General features: G+C 35.0%; 1 protein-coding gene across 1 annotated transcript in view; it reads left to right on the forward strand.

The window, feature by feature from the left end:
- ELP4 (elongator acetyltransferase complex subunit 4) overlaps window positions 1-20,153 on the forward strand; it is a 208,026-nt gene that overhangs the window by 25,799 nt on the left and 162,074 nt on the right. The window contains exon 3 of the mRNA XM_028516278.2: window positions 919-1,040. Within this exon, the coding sequence (XP_028372079.1) occupies window positions 919-1,040 (122 nt within the window). The remainder of the gene's footprint in view (window positions 1-918; window positions 1,041-20,153) is intronic.

Here is a 20,153-nt window from a genome sequence, read left to right on the forward strand (position 1 = left end):
TGTAATTACGACAAGTTCAAGCTTTCTTAGGAATATTTTTTAATAGTGTGATTTTTACAAATATTAATGATGTCTGATATATTATAGAAATTCAGTTAGTATTTGTTGGATAAATTAATAATGGCTACTTTCTTTTTAGATAGTACAATAAATTTACCTTTGTCTCTTGTTTGTGTTGAGTTCAGAGTATTAAAGGAAAGAAAACTGATACAAAAGTGTAGACATATAGCTTATCAGTAATATTAAGAGAGTAAACATATATTCAAATTGTCATTCTGACTCAAAACTTCAGAAGTATAACTCATTTTTGTCTATGAAACCTGATTTACCATTTTTTCATTAAAATTCAGAAAGAAGGAAGGATGAGGGAATAATAAAGGGTAAAACGATTATTTTCTAGGAAAACATTTAGTACAAATTTACAATAGTAATTCTATCAAATTAAAATCTTCAAATTTAAATTATTATTGAATATAAAATCCAAAACCAAGCTATAGGAATAATACTATCTTTACAGCTATTATAAATATTAATCATCAGGCTGTATACACTAAGTGCCTAACTATTGTGACTTGGAAGAAATGCAGTGTGAGTTTACAAAATGGTTGTTAGGCAGTAATGGCCATTTTAATGTGGAGTGCCTGAGAAAATCTTAGTAAAGGAAAATAAAATCCTTTAAATTTCCTGGCTAGCAGAGGCGGTGTAGTAGATGGAGAATAATTGTCATAGTCAGGCTCTATTAAAAGTATCTGTTTCCCATTGACTATCAAGATAAGTCTCTTAGCCTATCTGTGCCTTAGGAAAACATGATTATTGCCCCACATCATATACTCATTTTAAGGAGAAACATTGTAAAAACACCTGAGTATGCTTGGTATATGGTAAGGTTCTGACTATAATTGTTTTTCTTTTTTACAGAAGAGGATAAATATAATGTTTATTCTCCTTTGCTCTTCAAGTATTTTCTGGCGGAAGGAATCATCAATGGGCATACTTTGTTGGTTGCATCTGCAAAAGAAAACCCTGCTGACATTTTACAGGTATAGAATAGAGTATATTCTATATATTCAATATTGCATTTTGAACACTTTATGAAGAAATATTGTTTATATATATATATATGGAAGAAGAAAAAAGTGAAGGCGTATTAACAGAAATTTTGCAGTCTGAAGAATTCAGAACAGAAAATTTAAGAAAATTGAACAGAACTCCAGAGACATGAGGAGCAATATAGAAAGATTCAATCAATGTTTAATTGGAGTCTTAGACATTGAGAACAGAAAGAAGCAGAAATAATATTTAAAGAACTATTTCAAAATATACTAATGGGGCTATACATACATTTTTTTCTTAAAGAATGGTATCAGATTTTTTAAGCATATAGTTTCATTTTTAAATTAAGTGTTCTTGAACAATTTTTTAACTTAAAGTTTAAATCAGAAGTAGGGAAGAGGTGAATAAGCTTTTAAAAACTGACAACAAATAAACTTATAGTAATGATAATGACAGAACTCTAAGAAATCAGGTTTGATTCCTGGTCAGGGCACATGCCTAGGTCTCAGGTTCCGTCCCTGATCAGGGTGCCTGAGGCGGGTGGGGTGGGGGGGTTGGGTGGGGGGACAACCAGTCAGTGTTGCTCTCTCACATTAATGTTTCTCTCTCTCTTTCTCTCTCCTTCCCCTCCCCCTCTCTCTAAAATCAGTGAACATGTCCTCATGTGAGGATTAAAAAATTGTTTAATGATTTATTTTTAAACTATTCTAATTTGATCATCTTATATTTTAATGCAGCTCTATTCTTAATCTTGTCATTTTATTCCTTCATTTGTTTGTTTATTTTTAATCCTCACCCAAGGATATGTTTATTGATTTTAGAGAGGAATGAAGATAGATACAAATAGAGAGAGACAAACAGAGAGACATCAATTGTTTGCCTCTCCTATGTGCCCAGACCGGGAATAGAACCCACAACCTTTTTGTGCATGGGATGAACTCCAACCAACTGTGCCACCCTGCCCAGGCCTGTTATTTTATATTTCTTACATGTTTAATACATAATGGTAAAACAATATTTGATTTAAAAGAGTAATATGCTTGTCCTGGCCAGGTGGCTCAGTTAGTTGGACCAAAGGGTTGCAGGTTCCATCCCCGGAGAGGACACATACAGGAGGCAACCGATCGATGTTTCTCTCTCTCTTTTTCCCTCTCTCTCTCTCAAATCAATAAGTATATTTTAAATATGATAATATGCCATTCTGTTTTTTCTATTAAAATATTAAAAGTAGGCCCTGGCTGGTGTAGCTCAGTGGACTGAGTGCTGGCCTGCGAACAAAAGCGTCACCGGTTTGACTCCCAGTCAGGACACATGCCTGGGCTGCAGGCCAGGTCCCCAGTGGGGGATGCACGAGAGGCAACCACACATTAATGTTTCTCCCCCTCTCTTTCTCCCTTTCCCTCTCTCTAAAAATAAATAAAATCTTTAAATATATATATATTAAAAGTATTATTTTAACATATACATATTTTATATAGTCCAGTTGTTTATGTGTTTAGAATAGATTAGAAAAATATGGCTGATAAAAACTTAAATTATTTGTATTCTGCATAATACCAGTACACAAAGTTTTTAGCATCTCTGAGAAAAATAAACAAAATATTTTGGAATGTAAAATGGGATGTTGAATACTAATGTGGATGATTAAGTTTTTCTACATAGTATTCAGTCAGGATTCAGGTGCCCGACTCAGTTAGAATTATACTTAAAATTTTGTTTATATCAAACAGCCCATCAGTGAATGATGAAAACCAAGGCATTAACAATGTTTAGAGATGCAACATGGGGGGAACAAATGTTGCAATAGCTTAGTTTTAACTTTATGATATATAATTGGGGATTTCTGGAATCTCTAACCAAGGCAAATATTGCTGGTACAAGAAATGGAAAAAGACAATCTTGGAGACCATAATTATCTTAAAACTGTATATAACTACACACAAGTACAGGATAAAAAGCCCCTCAGCTGCCTAACATATATAACCACCCAGCAATTTATCCATCATCCTTTGATAACACATTCATGCCTATTGTCGTCTAAGCTCCTTCAGGAAAGCAGCATTAAGATGTGATGCTGAAAAACTGCACCCTTTAGAAAGTCCTATAGAACAACATATGTGATATTATTAAAGCTTTTAAAATACATGTGGTAAGTATTTTTCAGTTAACTTTGTTATTTAAAAGAATTTTCTCGATCATCTCAAATATAGTGATAAGTATTCTCTGTGAAAACCTTCTGTGGGATGTTTTCTAAAATATCAAAATTCACATTTTTATGTTAAAATATTTAAATATTTATCAGATAGTCTGATTTTTTATGAAATAAAAATTATTATTTTTGTTATTTATTTATTTTTTAATTATTTTATTATTGTTCAAGTACATTTGTCTGCATTTATGCCCCACCACCCCCCATCCCACTTCAGCCATCCCCGCCTCCCTCCCCTGATTCCACCCCCACTTGGTTTTATCCACAAGTCCCTTATAGTTGTTCCTGAACACCCTTCCACCCCTTTCCCCCATTTTCCCCTCACACCTACCCTCTGGTAACTGTCAGATTGTTTTTAATTTCAATGTTTCTGGTTATATTTTGCTTGCTTGTTTGTTTTATTAATTAGGTTCCACTTAAAGATGAGATCATATAGTATTTGTCTTTCATGACCTGGCTTATTTCACTTAGCATAATGCTCTCCAGTTCCATCTATGCTGTCGCAAAGGGTATAAGCTCCTTCTTTCTTTCTCCTGCAGAGTATTCCATTTTGTAAATGTACCATAGTTCTTGATCCATTCATTTACTGATGGGCACTTAGGTTGCTTCCAGCACTTGGCTATTGTAAATTGTGCTGCTATGAACATTGGAGTGCATAGCTTCTTATAAATCAGTGTTTCAGGGTTCTTAGTATATAATGCCAGCAGTGGAATTTCCTGCTCAAAAGGCAGTTCATTTTTAGTTTTCTAAGGAAATAAAAAATTACATATACACACATACACACACAAATATTTCCTTAGAAGTTGAAAATGCCAAGATTTTTCTATTATATCCTTTTTATGATTTCAACTATATGATATGCATTAATACTTAATGAATTAAAGTAAAATGATTCTTAGAAGTAAAGTTAAACACTATTCATTATATACTAAGGTCAGTTTTAAAACTTATTTTGAGTATTTTTTGGTGATGATATGCCCATAGGTAATATTCATGCAAAAATATATCTAATATCTAGAACAAAGGGTTAACTTTGCATTGAATTTATCAGGGTGACCTTGGTTAATTAAGTTATATAGGTTTCAGGTTCACAATTCTATAAAACATCACCTGTTTATTGTGTTGTGTGTTCCCACCCCACGTCAAGTCCCCTTCCATCACCATGTACTCCCCATTTTACTCTCTCCCCGCCCCCTTTTTCTCTGGTAATCACCATACTGTAGTCTGTGTCTATGAGTTGTGGGGTTTTTTTTTTTGCTTTATTATTTCACCTTTTTTATCCAGCCCCCCATACCTCCTCCCCCTGACAACTGTCAGTCTGTTCTCTGTATCTATGAGTCTATTTCTATTTTGTTTGTTAATTTATTTTGTTCATTAGATTTCACATATAATTGAAATCATAAGGTACTTGTCTTTCTCTGACTGCTTATTTCACCTAGCATAATACTCTTCAGGTTTATCCATTCAGTCGCAAAGGGTAAGATTTCCTTCGTTTTTATGGCTGAGTAATTAATATTCCACTGCGTAACACAGCTTTTTTATCCACTCATCTGCTGATAGGCACTTGGGTTGCTTCCATAGCTTGGCTATTTTAAATAATGTTTCAGTAAACATAAGGGTACATATATTTTTTTCAATTAGTGTTCAGATTTCTTTGGGTATATCCCCAGAAGTGAAATCCCTGGGTCATAAGGCAGTTCCATTTTTAATTTTTTGAGGAAATTCCATAATGTTTTTCACAGTGGCTGTACCAGTCTGCATTCCACCAGTGCACGAAGGTTCTCTTTTTCTCCACATCCTCTCCAGCACTTGTTGTTTGTTTATTTATTGATATAGCCATTCTGACAGGTATGATGTGATATCTCATTATGGTTTTAATTTGCATTTCTCTGGTAATTAGTGACACTGAGCAACTTTTCATATGTCTGTTGGCCATCTGTGTGTCCTCTTAGGCATCAGCCCCAGTTACAAAGTAGGAGACTAGAATTCTCTCTCGCTTTTTTTAAGATTTTATTTTATTTTTAGAGAGAAGGAAAGGGAGGGAATGAGAAGGAGAGAAACATTGCTGTGCAAGAAAAACATCAATTTGTTTCCTCTCGCACGCCCCCAACTGGGAACCTGGCCTGCAACCCAGGCATGTGTCCTGACTGGGAACCGAACTGGTGACCTTTAGATTCGCAGGCTGGCACTTAATCCACTGAACCACACCAGTCAGTGGTACAGTTAATTTAAGGAGCTTAAAAGTTGTATTTTTTAAATATGTACCCAGCATAAGAACATGCCTACTACAAGAGTGGTATAACTACATTGATGTTTACTAGAAGTTTATAATAAATGTTAATATCAAACATGATAGTAAATAATAGTTCAACTTTAAACTCAATTATGATAAACCTCATATTTAATATAGAGAAAAATATAATTGGAAATGAATTACTTTATGGTAATCCATAAGTCATAGAATAAGTAACAGTTCATTTAAAATGAACCATGTCATGTTTGATGAATGAGTACAGCAACAAGGTGTTTAGTGGTGAAGTACAAAAATTAAGACTAGCATCTTCAGAATTCTTTCTATGGACTGTAAAATCCATAAGTAAAAATTGAAGTTCTATCTTAATCATTTGAAAGCATTAATTTATATCCTGAAATAACAACCTTTGACCTAAATATTGAACTCATTTGTTAAAAATCTTGTTCATTGTACCATGTATCTTTGCTTTATTGGGTTCTTTGGTTATAAATGAGATCAGAGATACCAGTTAATTTAGAATTAGATGTAGCAGTATTGTTTGATGAACAACATAAAGTTCGAATTTCTATTAGAAAGATTTCCTTTTCTTCTTTCAATTTGGTGTCAAGATTAAGTCTGTGTTTGCTCTCTATCTGTTATTTACTGATCCTGGAACAAGAATTAGATTCTGGATCCGGTGAGTGGTCACTTGTTTGCTCCTAGTATATGGCAGTGCAGTCTGGTCTTTCTGAGCAAATAGAATACAGAACTATCTCAGATTTGTCTCGTTTTCCTTGTTCTGCCTAAAATGGAGACAGCTATAAGAATGAAGTTAAAGAAACGTACTTTGGTTGGCCAATTATGTTTTTGAATATTTTTTATTATACTCATCTCCAAAGTTATAATTTTAATATGTCATGCTACAAATAATTAAAAAGTATTTTCTGGCCCTTGTGTCATTCTGTTTTGCAAGCTGTATCGCATGCTCAATAAGAGCACATTTTCCCATGCATTTTTACTTTTTCTAGCTGATGTAATACTGTATTTCCCGTGAAAACTATTTTCTCACTGTGTATCTTTTTGTGTACACTATTGTCCATAGTGTAAGGACAAATATTAGAAGAGTCCTGTGAAGACAGGGCTGTAATCAGCATAGGTTACCTTCATTTCTTTGTCAACCTTTTACTTGTTCAGAAATTTATCAGAGTCTGTGTTTTTTAGTGTTTACTCTGAAATGCTAGCTGAGCCGGAAATTTGCTGTTTGACCCCAGGGGTTCACTTTTCCCCCCCTCGCTACTGATGAGAGCTTATTTAAAATTCTAAGTTCTCCTCTGGCAGCCACAGTTAGAGCCTCTTTGGCAAACTAAAGAGGCTAAGAAAAAATATGCAAAGGCTCAGTACTGCTTCCAGTGACCTACATTTGTAGCCAGTTTTTAAAAAATGGCATGTGCCTTATTTTTCAACAAGGAAATGAAAGGTCAGATAAAAATAGGAAAATAAAACCCAACTCTCAGTCACTGGCTACTGAGAACCATTTCTGATATAACATTAAATGAACACACATTTGGAACTGGTATTTGTACATCAGCTGACAAAAGAAAGGAATTTTGCATGCAGAACAGTAGCCTAAGTCATATGGCAAAAGTGCCATACTCTGTAAGATTTATCCACAAGAAGTGAAATGTATTCGGGATCTTGGCTTAGATTTTAAATTTCTGTGTTGCTGCTTAACTAGTGGCAGGACCTTGCACAAGTCACTTAACCTTTCCTTTTAAGATAGGGATAATACCCTTTCTATCTTATTCCAGACTTCCAAATTAAAAAATTAAATATCTGGAGGTTTTGCTTTCTATATCCTAAAGCATACTTATTCCACACCTCACATTTACTTACAAAAATTTTATTTTGAGCTCATAAAAAAAAAGAATGTGCTTTCTTCCTGATGGTTATTGCTATGCTCAAAAGAAACGTTAAACTCTTGGAACTGTTGCGTAGTGCTGTATCACTCTCTGAAAATAAGCCACGCAAGACCAGCATTGGGAATTTTAGAAATAGAGTTTTTTTGTTTCTTCTGAATACGTTCACAAAAAAAGTATTGCGAAGTATTCAGTCCTTCTTGGAGGCACACATGACTTGAAATTCTGAAAACCAGAGCTGTTGAAAGTATAAGTCAATACTTTTTACTTTTCATCAGCTCTCCACATTAACTATCCCATTAAATGAAATGGTAAAGGGTGCCGTGGAAGGAGAAAGGCAGTGCACCTTCAGGGGTCCTAGACTAAGCGAACAGTCTGTAAACGCGTCTCAGGCACGAAGGATAATGTGGCTGTGTGAGCAGCCTCAGAAGAGACGGGCTATTTGTCCAGCTAGTGTTGGGGTGGTTCTCTCAGTGGCCAGTCTTTCTCCTCTGAAATTTTAAGTTATGTTCAGCAAAAACCAGTCAGCAGTTGCAGAAAGTAGGCATAGTTCACCACATCCATGTTTTTATATTCCAGAATATTAATGACATCAGAGGTATTTGAAATGTACGTATTGTTTTTGTAAAATACACTTACTACTGTTGTGTGTGTGTCTAAAAGTCTGTGCCGGATTTCAGAAGCAAGGTAGATGGTATTAAATTGAACATGAATTCAAAATAGAAAGTAGATCTGAGACTAGGAAGCGAAACTCCTTACTTTTATGTTCTTAAAACAGATGATAACAAACAGGTTGCTGTAGAATTAAAGGAAGTCTATTTTATGCCTTTTACCCAGTACTCAGCAGAAAGAGAATCAGTTTTGTTCTATTAACATCAAATGTGCTACAGAATGTAATTTTCAAATTTAATAAAAGTAAAGTGATTTGCAGTTTCATTTAGTACCCCACATACTCTAAAGATTTTTGTTTGTGACATTTTCCATAGCTGGATTTATTCTAGGAAAAAAAAAGAATACAACATCAAACAAATAAAACCAGGAGCTTGCATGTTCTTGAGCTAGGAATTTAACTGATCTGGACCACTTAATGAAGATATGAAGATAAATGCCTAATTCTGTTCCTAATTCAGATTTCTTTGACTGAAACTTCAGAATATATCTTTTCCAACCATGTAAAAATTATATGACCTCAATTGAATAATTATAAGATTATTATCATTATCCTAAGTTTTAATTACATTTAGAAATATTTTAGTTATATCAAGTTTTTAGAAATTAATATAATTTACAAATTATAATCAACAGGGACAGTTAATACTTAGAGAATTTTGTAGGAATCCTCTGCCAGCATAACTCAAATATTATATAACCTGCTTATTTAATATATATATTTTATATGTCATGTTTTCTTAAAAACAGGTTAGTATACACCCTTATACAGTAAACATTTACTAAAGAGGATTATTGCACATGATCACACTAACTAAACCTGCTAATACCAGTGATTAAGTGGAGAATTTAGTCTGCGATTTAAAACATTTCACAAAATATATTCAATCAAGATATTTTCTGTCACAAGGGCCACATTGTTTATCATTCATTCTTTTTTCTATAACTAGAGATATAGATATGGACAAAGATAAATACATATGTATATGTGTATATATATACACATATACATATATGCACAATATATACATAATACATACACACATACTGCTTTTAACAGTGGTGATTACCTAATTAGTAGATGTCTTCATTTTAACTTATATTATCTCTCTGAGTATGAATTTTATTCGTTGTGCAGTCAGAGCCAGATCAGACATCAACAGCATTTAACAGAATGACTTTACTTTGTAAAGGAACCCAGAAAGGAAAACTCCAATTTTTATGACGAGAAATACTGATACCAACAGTGAATCCTTTTCTCTCCCTAGGGGAAAACATGGAGTTTCTTATTTTAAGCTTTTTTTCTATGAAATTTGTTTTGAAGTAAAAAAGAATGTTTTGAAGGAATAGATAGTGCAACTTTTATATTTTGACATATAAAACAGATAAATTCTGTATCTGAGTTGATACACGGAGGAAAGTTGGTAAAATTAATGTAAACCTCACGGACACTTGTTCTTAACAGCTTGAGCATTTTGAATTTTTTACTTCCGTGAGAAAATGACTATGGAAGCTAAAAATGTCACAGTGCCAAGACACCAACTGCATCCCCCTATAACTCCTTTTAAGTCGGTGCCATCAGTAAGCAGTCTGGAAAGCATGTGGCTGCCCTGGCCAAGACTTGGAGAGCTCCTGACTATGTTAGCGGGCATATTGCTAGCACCTCAATAAGCAATTGAAATTCACATGTACCTCATTTTCCCCACGTCACTACCGACTGCAGTGGGACTCCAGGATTAATTACACTTCTAAATTGCTTTAAGATCCTTCTATCACTCGTGCTCTTAAAAATATGATGGCTTAGAATGTAATATTTTAAAATGATTAGATTATGATTTGCATTTAATTGAAGATAGTCTTTTTCACTTATAGGTTGGCTTTTGTTTTTGTTTTTGTTTTTTTTTTGCTTAGTGCAACCCTTTTCCTTTATTTCTGAATTCTTCTAGTGCAGACATCCATTTCCTGTTCTGGTCTTCCCTCTAAGTCAAGAAAACTGAGAGATTTTCCAGGCTTCTCAACTCATTTCTGTTTCATGTGTTAAAGGGAAATGTGAAAGGTTCAAGGGTTTCATTTTTTATTTTCAGATACATGTAATTGGCATAGCTCCAGAATTAAAAGCATTATTTTTGTCAGTAGCTTAACTTGAAAGTTTAGTTAAAATAATATTTTAATAGTGATTCGCCCTTTCTTCTAATATCAATAATTTTGCCACCTTTATGATCAAGAAAAAAATATCTGAAATTACGCTAAGATGTTACCTATTGTGTCCTGAATTTAGTTTGTAATGCGGGTGGAAATAAATTAGTTCACAGATTACTAATATCATTACTAAACTCATTAAAATCTATGAGTTTTAAAAACATTTTTATGTAACATCACCTACACCCCCAGATTTCTGATGTACTCTGTGTCATCTACATTGCTGAATACTTTTAACAATTTGAAATCACCTCTCTCCCCATATACTATCATTTATTTTTAAAATTGTTTAAAATTTATGGATTTGAGAGAGAGGACGAGAGAGAAAGAGAAACATCGATTTGTTTTTTCACCTATTTATGCATTTGTTGGTGGTTTCTTGCATGTGCCCTGACTGGGGATCAAACCCTGCATCCTTGGAGTATTGGGACAACGCTCTAACCAACTGAGCTACCCAACCAGGGCTCCTCCCATTGCTTTTAAATATTTAACTGAAGATAGTGTGGAGGACATACTTTTTTTTTTAATATTTTATTTATTTATTTTTTAGAGAGGGAGAGAGAAGGAGAAGGAGCGAAACATCAATGTGTGGTTGCTTCTCACATGCCCCCAACTGGGGGCCTGGCTCTCAACCCAGGCATGTGCCCTAGACTGGGAATCAACCCATGACCCTTCGAATCATAGGCCGGTATTCAGCCACAGAGCTACACCAGCCAGGGCCGGGGGGCATACTTTATATGGATACTCAGGTTGAATATTTGGCATACTTTGTATTCACATTAAGATAATCAGTATCTTTGGACTTGTTTCTCTTTCAGAAAATAAATGTCCCCCCACAAAAAAAAAAACACCTCAAAATCAACAAAGTAATAAACTTACTGATACATGGATAATGCTTAAGTAGTATTAATTATACAGTTACCAAAGCCTGCAAGGATCAAAAGATTTTATTTTTAAGAAGGATTTCTCATGCTGCATGGATTATGCTGCTACATAATAGCTCAGTAGTACTTCTGCTGAATTGTAAAATAGCTTAGAGAGGAGTATGATGCCCATAGTTGTTGTAATGCATAGGTAATTAAGAGGGTGGGAGGTTAAGCTTCATTAACTGCTGAGGGATTGTATCTTGGGTTTTATTATGCCCTAGAGAACATAAAAAGTGAGAAGGGTCAAACTGTTGGAATCAGATTTTGCTTGTGCATCTGCCAAAACAAAGACCACAAAATAATATAGCAGTAAGCACAGAATGGCTTGAATCAAAAAGGGAAGAAATATATTTACAGCATCTTATCGATGAGGATAAATGTTTCTTATGAAAAGATAAATATACTTAAGTACTGGGGTATATTTTGGTATTGGAAGTGCGTAATGATTTAGTTTCATATGGTTTTTTAAGCAGAATAAACAGTTCCTTTTGTCTGAAGGTAGCGCCAGTTTCTTTATTGATGTTGTATTTCTAACCTGATTTGATTAAGTTAGGTAGAGACATTTTTTTACTTTCCAGCCTATCTTCTGTATAGAATTTATGAAGCCTACTTTTTATTTTTATTTATTCCTGATTCTTGTTACCCAATATATGGGAACTGCAAGGGCAATATTACATGGGGGAATGATCTAATATTGTTTCTTTTAGACAAGAATATGACAATACAGTATGTTCTATTGCAACAAATATTGTATTAAATAACTGAGGCGTCAGCTCATTTGCTTTAAAGGGCTAGACAGTAAATATTTTTGTGTTTGCAGGCTCTATGGTCTCTGTTACAACTAATCAGTTCTGTTATTGCATCACTAGAGCAGCCATAGACACTTCCTACACAAATGGGCATGATTGCGTTCCAATAAAACTTTATTTACAAAAACAGGTATCTGGTTGGATTTGGCCCTCAGGCCATAGCTAACTCATGGAGTGCTACAAAGCCACTAAGGTTTTCTCCTTTCTGTTTCCTATTGAATTGTTCAGTACCAATGTAGAAATTCTATTAAATGAATATATTGGTGTCTTTCTCAACTTTTTTTTGTGTTCCATTGAATCATATGTCTCTGTCTATCTTAGATGGACTTCATTGTTCTACTTTTATAACATCTTGGAGTCAGGTATTTAAGTCCTCTAATTTTTTCTTTTGCAAACTTGTTTTGGTTATCGTGGTTTTTTACATTTCCATATACATTTTAGATTCAACTTGTCAGTTTATGTGAGAAAGATTGCTAGAATTGTTCTTTTTTTCCCCAAGTGGCTTTTTTCTCTCTGTTTTGATTCTTGATAGTCTGTACTGCTCTCTTAAGATTCCTTAACCTATGGTCTATTCTTGTCTTCTCTCTATATTGTTATGAACTCATTTCCTTTGTTTTTGTTACAGTTATTTCAATGGAATTTTTGTTTGTAATGAATTAGGTTGTAATCCTTGATAAGATAAATTACACTTTCTATTTCAATAAAGTAAATACTTATTGGATATCCAAAAGTACAAGTTACTATTTTAAGTGAAGGCAACAGCAATAATAAAGATATGAAGGTATAAAGACAAGGGCATCTTGAATAAGCACGTACTGTCCACCCTGTAAGGCAGTAGTATGGAATAAAGTTCAAAGGGTAGTCAGACTTTTTGTGAGCTACTTAACGAGGTCACTGAGAGTGCTATGGGTCTATCCTGCCAGGAGCAGGAGAGGTCCTAACCAGTTTCACATGAGAGAAGGTAATTGCAGAGGAACAAAGTAAGGAGGAGGGAAAAGGTGAGAGAAAAGGAGAAAGGGGAGTGACAGAGGATGACCTGATTCAGTATACTTCGAGTGTGACAGGTAGTTGAACATTCAGGTAGAATATCCAAAAGGCAGTTAAAAACCTAGGCCCAGAATTTGGGAAATGATTGGAAATAGAGATTTGCTAGCCATCATTTCTTTCTCCATCAAACATTTGTTGAATGCCTACTATGTGCCCGAAACTACGTCATGTACTCTTTGTGTCCCTCCACCACCAAACTCATGTCCTTGTGTGCAAAATGTGTCCATTTCAACCTACTAGCCCCCAAACTCTTAACTTACTCCATCATCAGCTCTAAAGTGTAAAGCCTCATCTAAATATAACCTAAATCAGGTGTGGATGAAGTTTGAGGTATGATCTGTCCTGAGGCAAAATTCCTTTCCAGCAGTGAACCTGTTAAATCAGACAAGTTATGTCCTTCCAAATACATGGTGGGACAGGCATGGGATAGACATTGTCATTCTAAACGGGAGAAATCAGAAGGAAGGGGTGATGGATTCCAAGCAAGTCCAAAATTTAGCAAAGCAAATTCTACTAGATCTTACGGTTCATGAGTAAACTACTTCGTTCAATGTTCTGCCTTCTAGGCCCACTGAGGTGGCAACATCACCCCCACGTGGCCGGGCAGGGCACCACCTACATGACTATGCTGGGCTGCGTTTCCACCCTTTGAAGATGAGGTGGAGGCAGCCCTGACTCCCAGGCCTGTGTACTCTGGACCTGTCCTGGGAGTGGCAGCTCTGATGGTCTCTGAGCACATTCGGGCTCCTGAGTCCCTTCTCTTGCCAGATAACTCATGTTTGAAGCCAAATTGTTCAGTGGCAAATCCTGTAAAACCCAAAAAGTTCAACAGCTTAATTCCATCCTGTCTTGTCTGTTCCCTTTAGTTCAAACTGGCAGTGTTTCTACCAGTATAATTCCTCCTTTATTCCTAGCCCCTGTGGATATGGCTGACAAATTCATAATCTCTTTACCAAATCTCTTCACCAAGTGGTCATTCAACCATACCCTTAGTGTTCTAGCGTCCTCTTCAGAAACAATTGCTTTGTTTCTTTTATGTTTTTTTTTTTAATTTTTTGAATGTGAATAGGCTGAGATTTTTTTCAATTCAAATTCTGGTTCCTTTTTTGCTTAAATTCCTTCTTTAATTCATTTCTCTCTTTTTGTACTTTACTGTATGCAGTTATGAGAAACCAAGCCACTCCTTCAAAATTTTGCTTAGAAATCTCCTCAGCTAAAAATCCATTTTCATCACTCCCAAGTAGTACCATCCACAGAACACTAGAACACAGGCAAGCCAAATTATTTGCCACTTCATAACAAGGATTGCCTTTCCTCCAGTTCTGAATAATATGTTCCCCATTTCCATCTGAGATGTCACCAGAATCGCCCTCAAATTCTGTATTTCTAGCTGGCATCTCAAAACTCTTCCATCCTCTAGAATTATCCAATTCCAAAGCCACTTTCACATTTTAAGTATTTGTTAGCAGTGTCCCCCCCGCCCCACTCTTTTTGGTACCAAAATCTGTCTTAGTCAGCTTGTGCTGCCATAACAAAATATCACTGACTGGGTGGAGGGAGGTTTAAGGGGGTTAAATAGTCATAGAAAAAAATACAATACAATTTTTTTTAAATAAAAGAGAAAAACTAATTTATTTTCTCACATTTCTGGAGGCTAGGAAGTCTAAGATTGTGGTGCCAGCCAATTTACTTCCTGGTGAGGACTCTTTCTGGCTTGTAGATGACATAATGTGGTTAAGCGTCATGTCCCTAGAATCTTCCATCCCTCTACTCCAAATGGACTGCCTGTTCTCGAGGCAGCCTGCACAGGTGTTACTGGGGCCTTCCCCTCATCAGCCTCCCCTGACCGAGCTCCTGGTGGAACACACCTCTAATAACTTGAGAGTGAATGGAGATACAAGTCAGTGTGAGATTGCAGAGATTTTTCAACTTTCCATGTCTGAAAATGTCTTAGTTCTGCCCTCAAATTTAACAGTAGTTAGGTTAAATACAGAATACTAGGCCAGAAGTCACTTTTTCTCCAAAAAGTCCCAGTGTTGCTCTTGCAAAGTTTGATGGCATTCACACTCCTGCTAAGTTCCACCCAACCCCTGGAAGCTCTTCAGATACAGTGCTGTCTGCATTCTCCCTTATTCTGTAATGTCAGGATTATATGCTTGTGTGTGTGTCTATTTTCATCTCTAGCTTTAGTACTCAGTAGGACTGTGAATCTAAAGTCTCCTGTTTTTCATTTCTGGAAATTTCTCTTAGATAATTTCTTTGCTATTTTCCCCTGTTATCTCTGTTTCTCTGTCTAGAAATCATTTTACGGTGCAAATCTTCTGGACTAATTCTCTGTTTTCTTTTCTCCATCATTTTCTGTCTTTTTAAGGGGCAGTAAGTACAGCACCATATTGAAGACACTGAATGATAGAGCAGGACAAGTTAATTAATCTTTGTACTACAGTGTCTTCATCTATGACATGGGTTTAATAATAGTGCTTAATTCTTAAGATTGTTTTAAGTATTAAATTTTTTAATCGTATAAAGAGCTTAGAACAGTGCCTGGCAGTTGGAAAGCACTTTGAAGCATGTTAGCTACTGTGATTTTTTTCATTAATCTTCTGGTGCTTCTGGTCAATTTTTTTAAGTCTGCTCTTATACTTTAATTACCAGAAACACATTTTTTTATAATTGTTTCCTCTTATTGAAGTATTTTCTTTTTTATTTACCATCTCATAGACAATGCTTTTTAAATTATTTTTGTAGCTTATAGCTACTTCTGGTGGTGTTTTTATTTCCTGCTTGTTATCTTGGTCTTTGAATTCCATATTGGATGCTTTTCTCAAATATCTGATCATTCTGGGCTGTCCTTGGATATTGACGAGTGAGGGACTAGAAAGCTGTTTGAAGTGCTGTATGTTTGAACATGAAACTTGTGGTCTGGTAGACTTACTGCAGACTTAGCTAGAAGTGTCTCTCTACAGGTCTTCTCTCTTAATTTTGTCGACTTCCCCAGGGAGGAATCTAATCTCCCAATCTCCTGCATGTTCCGCTTAAGGATGGCTTCTGGCCTCCTGAGAGCCTAGCAGTGAGAGCCAGCTGCGTCTGTGTGCTTGAGGCAAAGGAAGTTGTCTTGCTTTTCTGTCTGAAGATTTCAGTGAGTTAGCCTGTCTTCCATATGAGGTCTCACCCCTGCCCTCTGCAGTGCTCCTGCTTCCAAAGTTTGTCTGATTTGAACTCTTCATTTCTCTTGCACAGTGGGGAAGGAGTAGTGTCCTGGCTCTCCGGGAGAAATAAGGGATTGGCGGAGGGTGAGGGAGCACTTATTGTTCCTTCTAAAGATTTTCAACTGTATATTTCTGTTTTCACACAAGAGTGTTACTGCTTCCTTCCTGCAATATGTCAGATGTTGACGCTTTTTAAAGCCAAGTGGTAGAAACTGGGTTATTATATTTTTCTCTATATGTCTCTATTGTTTTGGGGTGTTTATATACCTCAGGAAAAATAATTTGAGATGAAAAAAATATATATTATAAAGAATGTTTATCCTTGGGCAGCAGACAACTAAAGGTTCAACAGTGGGAAGTGATAAAATGAATATTAGTTAAGCTATATAATATAACATGCAGCCATTAAAAATTGTATGTTGAAAAAGAATCAAATGTGGGAATGCTCACAATATCATAATCTTAGAATATAAATAATGCATGTTATAATATGCAAATAAGCGAGATGCATTTTATAAAAAAATATCAAAGACTGGAGGGAAGTACTCAAATATGTTCCGAGTTATTATTTCTGGGTGGTAGGTTAATAGCTTATTGTTTTCTCTTTTGGATGTTTCTGTATCTCACAATTTTCTATACTGAACATTGACCACTTTTTAAGTCAACAGCTATTCAATATCTATTGATTTTGATAAGGATATTTGGGTACTGTTTTTATAAGTTAAAAAGTTATAGTGAAAAAATATTGTGTTGGGTTTTGACACATATATCGGTCTTAGAGATAACCACTAGAAAATTGTTTTAAAAAACATTTAGCTTTTGTTTACCTTGTTCCATAAAAGATTTGAATCAGTTTGTAAGAAATCATATTATAAAAGGTATGTATTAAAGAGTTGAAGGAATCAGAAAAAATTAATAGAGTTAGAGATGAGATACACAGAAAACAGTGCCTAAGCAAAAAAGGCAATCCATGAGCTGTCGGGTGATGAATTGTGCATGAGTTGTGGGGAGAGGGGGCTAGACGAGGAGGCATAGAACGTTGTTAAGTATTGAGAAATAAAACACTCTCCTGATTTTAACTTTGAACAAATAAGTTGTGATGCTTCTTCAAAATCCCAGTTGAGAGAAATATGAAGAGTATTTTGATGATTATAAAGCCTCAGAGTGAACAATTTAAATTGCTAGGTGAATAATTACATACATTTTAAAAATTTTCCTAGACCAGCACTGGATGAATAGAATTTTCTGTGATGTTGAAAATGTTCACCACCTGCATTGCCCTATGGAACAGACATTGGCAGCATGTGGAGCACTTTAAATGTGGCTAGTGCATGAGACGCTTGAATTTCGGTAGTCACATGTTGATAGTCACACGTAACATAATTCTAGACCAGTGGTTGTGTAAATGATGCTGATGTGTTTTTATTCCTGAAATTAACAAAACTAATTCAGATCATGAATGTTTTACTTGATATCTAATATCTTTTTGGGAGGAAAAACTGTAGAAAACTGCACATGAAAATAGATAGGTGTGGCAAGTTGGATATACATTCATTGAATGTCAGTTTTTATAATATCTTATTTGTTTTTCATTTTCTTGTTTTAGAAGTAAAATTAGCTGTTCTTCACCTGAGGATAGGACTGTAGGTCAGAGGAAAGGGTGGAGAATCTCCAGAGTTGTGTTTTATCATCCCAAAAGTTTTGTGCTTTCCTCCCACAGGGCAACACAAAATATTAATGGGATTATATTATATCTATGTGAATGTATACAGACAGGAAAATAATTGAAAACCAGTAATCTAAAATAATTTACTATAAAAAAGTTTATATATTTAATTTAGAAGTAGAATGATTGCCAGTCAAACAATATGTATAAAAAGACAGTTTTTCTATGTTTGAAATGTTCTAAACAGAACATGCAATTAGTTCTTTTATGGCAAAGCTATGGGTGTTTATTTCTCTATTATCCCTCTCTGTCCAAATGTTTCCTAAATATTAGCAAGAATTGTTGTATATGGAGATTTGGGGTTAAGGTATGAGAGTACTAAATATGTATCATATGCTTTCCTACATTATCAAACAAAAAAATAATTTAAAATACTCCAAAAAATCAGTTGTTCTGAACAAAACAAAAATCAGGGCCCATCCTGATGCCATAAATTTCTAAAGTCCATGGCCAAATAAGTCTTCATTAGGTTCAGTTCCTACCTTTATTCTCATACCTAGAAAAACCAATGAATTAGCATAATTTTAAGAAATAATTAGGACTGGTAGTCTCAAACTAAGGCAAATATTTCCGAAAGCAACACTGAATTGGGTGTATAATTTAAACCCTAATAGTAAACCACATCCCAAATGGGAATAAAATACTCACTGAACACAGGACATTGGCATTTACAGAAATCTCATAAGAAGATTAAGAGCCTTAGTCTTCTAGAAGAGAAAAGATGGCATAACTTTGCCTAAGTCTCATAACATGAATGAATGTACGGGAAAATGGGCAGAAATCAAAATACTCAGCCCTCAAACTATAGCTAGAGGAAAAACTCACTCTGGAAGAAAACTTCATCCAAGAACAGAAGGCAATTGCTCCATAAGAGATTTATGGAAAAGTTTAATGAATCAGAACATGAGTTCAATAAAATAATATTGAAAATAGATAAGAAAACCTGAGAAGTAGATAAAAAGGATAATTGTAGAATTAAAAATAAAAGTCGACTTAAATATTATTACCCAATATAGTAGCAACAAGGAACAGGCTTGTGATAGTCACAGTGAAGTTAGAGAAAAGAGACTAAAACAAGTGAGAATATAATTACAATGTGGAAAAATTTTTATTTAAATTAAGTAGTCAGGAACTACTGTATTGGATAGCACAAGTGTAGAACATTTCCAACATCACAGAAAATTCTCTTGGTAAGTGTTGGTCTAGAAGATGGGAAAACATTTATTCATCTAACATTTTAATTGTTTACTGTGTGATTTTTGTAACTGTCGATGATACACAAAGGTATTTTCTGTTTCATTGGGGAATGGAAAAATAATTTTAAACCTGAGACATGAAAATATTTTACTTCAAATTCAGAATCTTCAATTAAAGGGGCATCTAGTTTACAAGGGGGAGAGAATACAAAGCAGTACCCCCACGTAAGTTTAGTCTTTTAAGCTGTTGAACTACAAAGATAAAAGAAAAATTGTTCAGGTGTTCAGAAAGGAAAGGCGAATCTACAAGGGTGGAATTCTTCAGACTTCCCCACAGCACCATTTTTTTTGTCCAAAGACAGTAAAGAAATATCTACCAACTTCTAAGCAAATTAAAATATTAGGAAATATAATGTGCAACCAAAATGTTAGCTAAGTAAAAATGTATCTCATTTATTTCCTCAAGGAGAGCTTCATGGACTATCCTCTTTAAAGTAACACCACCTTCCATTACTCTGTGTTCCTTTCCTGTTTTTACTTCAAGTTCATGTTACTATTCTAGGATGTAACTCCATGAAAGCAAAGACTTTATTTTGTTCACTGCTCTGTGCCTTGTACCCTCCCGACACTGTTAAATAAGTGCAGGTATCAATGAAGAGAACTCAAGAACAGTGGGACAGCAGCGAAGGGACTAATGAGGAACTCATTCAACAAAAGCCTTGCTTGCAAACTAGAATGTAAATGCTGTAACCTTGACAACATAGAAATAATAGGGAAACTACTAAACTTGGGGGCCCAGGGGTTTTGAGAAAGCATTTTAAGTGCAAATTTCCTCACTTTTTATAGGAGGAAAGGAGGGAGGTCCTGATTTTGTTGAAAACTGAAACATGTGAAGAGGAGCATGATGACTCCAACATCTTTATAATGGGGCTTCATAATCCCATTTCTCAATTGAGAGAAT

The sequence above is a fragment of the Phyllostomus discolor genome, chromosome 6, assembly GCF_004126475.2.
Source record: "Phyllostomus discolor isolate MPI-MPIP mPhyDis1 chromosome 6, mPhyDis1.pri.v3, whole genome shotgun sequence".
Classification (NCBI taxonomy): Eukaryota; Metazoa; Chordata; class Mammalia; order Chiroptera; family Phyllostomidae; genus Phyllostomus; species Phyllostomus discolor.